At 40.3% G+C, this 9,246-nt stretch overlaps 1 protein-coding gene across 1 annotated transcript; it reads right to left on the bottom strand.

Annotated features, from left to right (window-relative positions):
- Positions 1 to 580: 580 nt before the first annotated feature.
- LOC111209553 lies at positions 581 to 2,195 on the bottom strand. The gene is made up of 2 exons (XM_022709513.1): positions 1,962 to 2,195; positions 581 to 1,876 (listed from the first exon to the last, which is right to left on the bottom strand). Exons 1-2 carry the CDS (start codon positions 2,193 to 2,195, stop codon positions 581 to 583), a joined length of 1,530 nt encoding a protein of 509 aa, XP_022565234.1.
- Positions 2,196 to 9,246: the final 7,051 nt, after the last annotated feature.

Consider the following 9,246-nt stretch of genomic DNA (forward strand, 5'->3'; position numbering starts at 1 on the left):
AAGGAGACCAAACACAGTATCTTGCTTGCTGTGTATACCACAGACACAAAGCCCTTATCTGTACCACTTAACCACAATGCACCAATGATCCAACGACCACACCTATGAACTAAGACATGATCGACCCACATTGCTATTCCATAATGTACCTCTGTTCTCTTAGACTTATAAGTAAAGCAGTTCCGACAGAGCCAAAGATTACAACTAAAAATACAAATCAAACCAAAGCAAACTGACACGAGAATATTGGTGATACCATAATCCCTCCTTCTCCCACAAGCACTCAAACATACTTCAATACAATCAAAACCCGTGAGAGAACAAAATGTGACTAAGAGTTCGAAGTAAAACTCATACCAGCAGACGGGAACACCAATTTTATTCCATTTCTTAACCAAAATAAAGAACAAATCAGACAGCCATAAAATCCAGAATAAAGAAAAGACCAGAACAAACTTTAAACCATATAGAAATAAACTGCTCATAGAGCTTATTGAACTCATTAAAAACTTAATACGCTCTCCATAAGACAAACCCTGCTGACCTAAAAGCAATGCTAGATGCACTTGATCCATAAAACTTAATGTTTTTGCAAACCATTTGTCGGGTTTGAAGTACCCTTACCCTCCAATGTTTTGGAGTTTTCGCCATATCGACTCCAAGTTTTAGCAACGCCTCTTTTGCGTGGAGAGACAAGAGCATTCGAAATCCTCGTCTTGTTGCTTCCAGCTGTGCTTATCGTTGGTTTAAATTGCCGTTTACGAAGACCTTGTTTCTTTACCGGTTCTCCTAAGACCATCTCTTTCTCCTCTACACTGATGCAATCCTCCTTCTCCTCCGCGATATCATCTCCCTCTTCCTGTAGAATGGCCTCTCCTACAGGTTCCTCCTCAGAGAGATCCTGTGGATTATCCATATCAATCCCGTGCTCAAGAAAGGCGGCCCTAATCTCGTCCATTTCCATCACATCTTCATCTGATAATGCCCCCTGATTCTCTACTAAATCCTTGACCTTTTGTAATCCCATCTCTTCTTCCGCAGAATCCAGAATTACCTCTGTTCCTGTCGTCTGGGTTTTTGCGGGCTCCTCCTTGAACTCTTTGGAAGGAGATAACGATAGCTTAGGTAGCTCCTCACGCGTATCCTTCAGCTCTTGTGGGGCTCTTATCTGTTCTGAAGATGATCGAGCACGTCCCTCTTGACTCTCCACTCTTAAATCCTCCCTTCTACCCTGTTTGTAATGAGAGTTCTCTGAAGCTCCACGGTAGTTACCTCGATTGTATGACCTCTTGTTCCCCCGCTCAGCCACCTTTACCCATTTGGACTCAGGCTCCTCAAACATCTTGCCCTTGCCCTTCCCATAATAGTCCCTGCTATCCCTTTCCTTGTTCTGATAGCTCATATTCCCATTAACAAGGACCCCACTATAGCTCCGAGCTCTATCATCATGCTTCCCGCCATCAAAATTGCCACCAATCCCATCTCTAGTATCCCGGTTTTGCTCTGGACTCTTATTTGAACTCAACATGCCTAAGGGGCACTTCTCCTCCTTGTGGCATAGACTATAGCAAGTTTTGCAATAACCAAAGAGCTTTTCATATCTCAGCGAGACCGGAGCTTCCTCACCATCATAGAATTCTCCCCCTGTGAAATCCACTATTGTCTCAACACATAGCTCCTTGAACGCATCCACCACCACCTGAACCCTAGCATGGTCCACATCCACTGCTACCGTCCTTCCAATAGCATCACCAATACTCTCAAAGGTGGGAGCCGTCCTGAACTCCAAAGGGACCCCTATAACCTTGACCCAAAGCATGATTTCCGAGGGAAATTGCTGAGCATGCTTTGGTTGCCAACGCGCCAAAGATAACATCTAGTAATTGAAATGAAAAGGTTGCAACTTCAGGATCGTTTCCATATCTTCCTCTCGCTCAAAATCGAACTAAAATCTCCCAAACCCCAAATCTGTGCCCCACAGCCCCATCTTCCAAACTCCAAATCTTCGGAAGGTTTACTAATAACGCCTTCATGTTCTGCTCTTCTGGATTCATACACCTCCCAATCAAAGTTTTGGCGTACCTCTTGATGAGAGCTGGATTGTCGAAATGAAGAATCGATATCTTCAACCTCTTTCGTGTACCCTCTCCTGCCTTTTGGTCACCAGAATTTCCAATCAAAAGACTCTGCGTCATTGAAGCAAGAGAAACAATAGTAAAAGCTTTATTCTTTGTTAGAGTACGCAAGATTGTAAATATAATGCAACAAGAATAGAAGCCAAAATCCCTTTTATATTGATCCCACCAAAACATATTTGTACACCAGAAATCTCTCTCTTTAATACAAGATTCTCTGTAATTGATATTATCAATCACAGGCCACCAATTAAAGATCCCTAAAAGCCAAATCCAACTTCCTTTTTTCCAAAAGTTAGTGATACGGAATCTCTTCTGAGTATTTCATATCTCGAAGTTAGACCATAATAGTATCAATTCAGAGATCGAGATGGGATTACCTCCAGTTAACTGCGATTTCATCTTGATGATGATGAGAACCGCGGTTGAAATCAAAATCCCATATATTAATATGGTAAATGCCCTCGTTTACCACTTTCCTTTTTCCCCCCTTGAGATCGAAACAACAGAGCCAGTGAAGGGCTGTATCCAATCCATATGCCCTGTTGAACCTTTGATTGAGATTCGTTCGATCTTAATACCCATAACCTGATCCAAAGCAGATCCCTCGTCACTACCCAATCCCCTTCAACTCATAACTCTCCTTTTCGAATCATAAGGGCTCTGATCAGATTCCATCGAGCTTCCTTTTCGAACCCTTCATACCTCCTCCTTTTCCTATGTAGATCCAAACCCTTAGAACCATCGTCTCTTGAATCCAAACAATTCCCCGGATCCCAATTTCGAAAAACCATAGAACCCTAGAAACTTTCTGCCGTCGCCATCGCCATCGCCACCGCCACAAGAGCCATCTCGACTCCCCGATTCTAATGTTTGGGAGCATTTTCTCTTCCTTATTTATTTATTATTATTTTTAAAAACATTTTCTCTTCCTTATTCATATAATTTTCTTGGTTGCTTTAGATTCATTTCTACTTACAAGATGTCTTATGGTGCCATAGAGTTGATCTAAGTATCTAAGACCATGATTAACGGGGAGTTGTTAAGCCGGGGTTCTTATCGGAATATAAGAATCCGTCTCTTAACTTTTAACTAAAAAAGTTAAGAACCAGTTCTTAAATCTCTTATTTAAGAGCCGGTTCTTAGCTTTTTTAGTTAAAAGTTAAGAGACGGGTTCTTATATTCCGCTAAAAACCCTATCCTAAGAACCTCCGTTAATCATGCTCTAAATGTTATTTAAGACAAGTTTTTATGGGGAAGTATTATTGGAACAGAGAATGTGTTAATGCGTCCCTTGTAAGTAAATCGTTCTTAAATCAATAGTAAATCTTTCTTAATCAATCAGTGTCTACATCTTATAAATCAAATCTAGACAACCATTTTAAGATTAATTTGTAATCAAATAATTTATTTTTAATTGTCGTTACATCTAAGAGCATCTTTATCCAAAGTAACTAGAGGGTTTTTTAGTATGTGGGTCCCGCGTAGGACCTATTTTTTTAAGAAACCGGTTACCAAAACTACCAAATAGTAGTCGGTTCTTAAGAGTGTTTTACACTGTTCGCGGATCCCACTGACACGTGGTAACCTGCGATTGATTCGTTTTTAATTTTGTTTTTCTAAATACAAAAAAAAAATAATAATAATAATTAAGAAACCTATTTGAGGTTTCTGGGATAACGATGCTCTAAGGACGTAGCTGTTACATGACGCATGCCATCTGGAAGCAAGATAAATACCGACCGGATAAACATCACACGGTTTCGAAGTGTGTCATGCATCATGAAAAAAATGGCCAGGTGCATGTCCAATGCAATTTTTCTCCTCAAACAGTTTTTTTTATTGTCCAAACTAGACGACTTTTGTCGCAACTACTATAAATTTAATCAAATTTATTGTCAATATTGAGTAGAAAATCAATGCTGTTAAAATTTTCAATTGATTTCCCATTCTATTGGTTCTTATTATTATTACAATACCGAAAAAGAATTACCATATAATATAAATTAATCAAAAAAAGGAAAGTAAAAATGACAAGTTTGTATTATTTAACGAAAATGAGTTAATTTTGTAGTGGTAATTTTGAAACTGTTTTTTTTATTTTTTTCATCTGGTAATTTAAAATTTTCTAAAGTAATCGACATAAATATTACTAGAAAATTAACTCAAAATATTTTTTGGTTAATTTTGTATTGTTAATCTTATTAATAAATACAAATGAATTAATAATTATAAGGACAAACATTCTTACACATCTGACTAGTCAAATAGAAATCTTGATAAAGTGAGAAATTAAAAAGAATTAGAAAACAAAGAGCGGATATGGTAGAAGACACCCCTAGGTTTTAATTCCCCTCTCCAGCTATATAAATAAAGAGAATTGTGTAAAAATAAGAGAAAAACAGAGAACGAAAAAGAAGAAAATAAAATTCGATTGAGATAATAAAGTAAGCAAAAATGCTGCTGGTGACGGCACTGGCCGAAATGGTGAAGGAATACACGGTGGTGCTCGCCGCAGTTGTGGAACATCTCTTCTCTCAGGCGCCTTCTCCAGGAAGAATCCGACTTCCTATTTTACAATCTCTTCCTTTCCATGATTCCAATTCCTCTCAACCTATTTTCCTTCCTTTATAACCCAAATCTTGATGATTTTTTTCTTTGCTTACTTTGTTATTTTAATTTGAGTTGAGATGTGTAACAAATCTAGGAGATTGTCTCTAGAGATATGGGGCATGGGAGAAGTTGGCTCCCCAGAGCTTTTGGTGGATATAATATATTTTCAGTTTATGTATCTTTCTTTCGAAAAATATATAGGAAAAAGAAAAACAAGTTACAGAGCTTTGTTAGTATCTCATTTTGTGGTATTTATCTTTGAATTGATCTTGTTACTAATTTTTTTTAATCGAAAACGAATAGAGAAGAAGATTCTGTTTTTACGTCTCTTCTTAGTAAAGATAAGATCGGAGATACCCATCGAGAAGGTATCAACACTCGAGTTATTTGACTCTAAAATCAGGGGGGAATCTCATCGAACCTTAAAGACATTCGTCAACAACCTTTGTTTTGCTCCTTTTTCTTCTTTTTTTTTTTGTCAGAGGTGTTTTCAGACCGACTCTTGGCTCATTAACCTAACATGAGAATTGAGGGAGAGCAGGGTCGAACCTTTAGTGCATGATATGCATGGCTAACGTTCTAAATGGTAATAGCGGCTTCAAATGATGTGGAATGTAACGACCCAATTTTGGTCTCGGAGTTTGTTAGCCTGCTAAAGCATATGCACATATCCAAAGTCTCAATCTCTCTCTATAAAACCCCATCCAGCTCTGGTTTCTCCATCTGCAAAGAATTAAAAAAAATCAGAAGTTAGAAAAGTAGAGAGAGAGAGAATTAAGAAAAAGAGAGTTCAAGAAGAAAAAGAGATGGGAAACCCTTGTAGAGTTGGAGTCACCAGAGAGACTGAGCCACAGCTGGAGCCACCGTACGTTGAGCTCATCACCACCGTTCGCCGCAGCTGACAATCTCCGGAAACCGCCATGCCTTTGAACTTTGTTTTTGTACGTTCAGTAAATCGGCCATAACTTCCTAGCCGTTGAGAATCTCGCGCATGCAAAGACACTATCGCGTTCCTCTCATCGGACGAAGCCGTAGCCACCAACCACGCCGCAATCGGTGTGGGAACCGAAATTCACACCGTTGATTCCGTAATCGGAGGAAAGTCAAGAAACCCTAACTTTCCCTGAGGTCACGGATTCTCTGCGAGAGCCAACGATAAGTGACCAAATAAATGCGGAAAATATGAAAAGATAACAAAACGAATTTATAGAGAAGGTAGATCTTATTTCGAATCCGCGTAAAAACATTGTGATCATTACAAGAGATTATAAAACTTCGGCTGCAAGAGCTGTCAGCGAATTATGTAGTTCTAGCAACCTAAAACCTTAAACCTAGTCGAGTCGCAGCTCGATAAATAAAGACGAAAAAGATACAAAAAAAAGTTTTGATTTGATTTCGGACTGAACCTTATTAAAGGCTTCCTACGTACCCCTTTCGAGGATCAAGCCAAACGTAGTTCGATCGAAAGATTGAACCATGAGATCAAACTGCTTGTGCGAGTTTGTCTGGTAATCAGGTGCCAGTCATAGATACAGAACATGTCGAGAATAATGCCTAAAGTTTCTGAGTACAGAGAGTTCTAAGAGTAAAAGAATTGTCCTCTTGCCTCTTCAACCTCGACGTCCTTATGTACTCCTCCTACAGGCGGTTTGCTCCTTCCCTTTCTGCCCTTGGTCGAGTTTATCGCTTCACGGAAATATTCCATTTTCCTTTGATCTTCGTGTTTATCTTTGGAAACTTCACATTTATCCTCCGAACTTGACATTTATCTTCTCCTGCATAAAAAAAGATAAACCGTCATAACGATTGGGCTTGATTTAGTATAAAATCGTATGTGGGCACTTAGCCGCGTTCCGGGCCCTTTCGGGCCGTATTCCGACTTAGGCGTTTTTACGATATTATACAAAGAGTGCTTTCGAAACGTTGTCGATTCCAAAGAACATCCAAATTCCTCGTATAGCGTAGGTAATTCGTGGTGTTCAGCTTACCGTTGCCGTTTTATATGATCAATCCGAATGTTATTCAGGAGAACAAGTTCTTGCGTTTTTAAATCGTAAAGTTCCAACGGTGACTCCGATCAAGATGAAACAAGAGCAGGTTCGTTCTAATCCTTAAGGGGGGAGCTGCAAGGACGGGATGAAGACATCACGATCGTTCCAGCTCGGCCATCCGCTGAGCTATACCAAACACGCGCTGAACTGGACTGGTCCAGCTCGGCGGATGGCCAAGATGGTCGCGTGTTTGATCCAGCTCGGCCAAATCCGCCGAGCTTGACTTGTTCAGCTCGTGGCCGAGCTTGACTTGTTCAGCTCGTCGGATGGCCGAGCTTGTCGTGTTGTCGATCCAGCTCGGCCATCCGCCGAGCTGGACTGGTTCAGCTAGGCGAATGGCCGAGCTGGTCGTTTGGTCGATCCAGCTTGGCCATCCGCCGAGCTGGACGGTGTGCTCTGTTTACCCTTCATTAAAACGAGCAAAACTTATTCTACGGGATGCTGATTGACCTCAGACCGGTGGCATTAGAAAGCTAATGCAAAGCTCTATCATGTGTCAAAAGATGGACTCAATCAAACCAAGGTAAGGTATTCATCTATAGCTAAACATCTGACGCGTCTGTGAAGTTATGCACCTCAAAAGGTCCGAACGAACGAGTTGGACTGCGTGTCTGGTTCCGTGATCCATTTCTCTCGAGTCTTTTGCTCAGGAACTTTTGTCGAGTGTGTGTCGAGAAAGCTTTCGTACAGAAAATCAATTTTTGGACGTTTATTTTGAGATAACCGTTTTTGACCCCAACAATGTTTGCTTCTTGTTGTCGATAAAATATATCAAGAACTCGTTGTATAACCTTTTCAATAAAAATTATACGAAATTTTTATTGCGAGAAATATTTTCCGGGGAGTTTCAGACATTGATTTCGTCATGACCTATTTTGACCCCGACAAACAGAGTCTGGACGAAGCCACTAGAGCCTCTGGAAGTTTCACCTCCGCGTGCCGGCCATGCGCCGCCGCCGGGAATCGTCTCCGCCGCTTACGACGCGTAGTGCTCTAGGCATATATTGACTGTTCTGTGTCGTGTAGGCTCCGTGTTTGTTTCATACTCGAGCTAAGCCTACATAGTTGTAGTGCTATGATCTGAGTCAGTGGTTGGCGGTTTAGCATCCCATACCTCGCTGGGCAACTCTCATGTTGCTCACCCCTCCTTCCTTTCCCCCTTTCAGGTAAGACTCACGACCAGGAGTGATTAAAATCAGTTTGGTGCTTTGGGTGTTATTGGGCTTTCAGGCTTTTGGGCTTCAAACATTTCCGCTTATTTATACATTTCAGACTTTCGGCTTTATCTTGTCTTTATTTTTCAGACGTTTATTTTATTTACTGGACTTCCAGCGTGGACTAGACGTATACTCTCAAATATTTATTAGTGGAGATTTCGGAATTTCTTTTTTATCGTATTATTTTTATTATTTCGAAAGTGACGGCTGTCACATTTTTGATATCAGAGCCATTTATTTATTGTAATATTTTGTTATGGAAATCGAGGTATCACTTTTTTGGTATCATAGTGGGGTTTCGTCCCGGTTCTGACCCGGGATGGCAATTTGTTGGGACGTGGCTTTGACTCGGTTTAATCGGTTTTAAAAGATTTCCAAATTTATTTTTAGGGATTTGGGAGTTTTAAAAGAAAGAAAAATACATCACCTTTCCGTTCAGTAACTTCTAACCCAATTGTGTTTTTATTGATGATGAGTTACTCGTCGTCATCCGTTCTCTAGCTAATATGGTTTCAGCCAGATGGTCGACAGATGGATGATGTAACAGTTTGATAAACTGTTCAGATGTTTATCAGTTTCATCGATCGTGTTCAGAGATTGTCCGCGAGCGGATATGTGACGTTTTTGCTACCACCTAGACTTTAAGCCATCGCTCCACGAGTTCTGTTACTGGATATTATGTGGTATGAGATGTGAGCCATGAGTTCGCATGTGTTATTCATGTGTATGAGTATATTGACTGCTTTGGAGGCATGATTTGAAACTCGTGGGGATCGCTTTTGGATTGGGGTGCGGCAGCTTGCGTTGTGATTGATATTAGAGTTACACTTGGTTTTGTTTGCCAGTTTTTGGCTTTGCTAATAGTTCAGAGATGTGTCAGTTTGGACAGCTGACATAGGACGTTGGGAGATATTTATATTCATTGCGACGTACCAGTTATACATGGAGGAGTTGATTTATTCGGAGACTCGTCAGAGAGATGGGCTGCGTTTTTATGATGTCATTTTTGGGATTTTAGAGCAGACATGTTTAACTATGGAGGATACGCCAAACACATGATAACGTTATGGCTTTGGTTAAGCAGATCGAGATTGGGGGTATTGGTTATCATACAGTTTTGAGCAGGATGTACATGTACTGAAACCGAGTTTGTGTATTGGACGATAAGCTGTTAAGAAAAGGGATCTTACAATAAACACATCACTCGTGTTTCTGTATCAATCATTGGCC

Source organism: Brassica napus, chromosome C8, assembly GCF_020379485.1.
Source record: "Brassica napus cultivar Da-Ae chromosome C8, Da-Ae, whole genome shotgun sequence".
Classification (NCBI taxonomy): Eukaryota; Viridiplantae; Streptophyta; class Magnoliopsida; order Brassicales; family Brassicaceae; genus Brassica; species Brassica napus.

Bases quoted from the DNA above. Each gene is read 5' to 3' on its own strand.
- LOC111209553 (XM_022709513.1), bottom strand. From the start codon at position 2,195: ATGACGCAGAGTCTTTTGATTGGAAATTCTGGTGACCAAAAGGCAGGA. The intron at 1,877-1,961 runs GTTTGGGAGATT...TTCAATTACTAG, and splicing joins CTGTGGGGCACAGATTTGGG to ATGTTATCTTTGGCGCGTTG.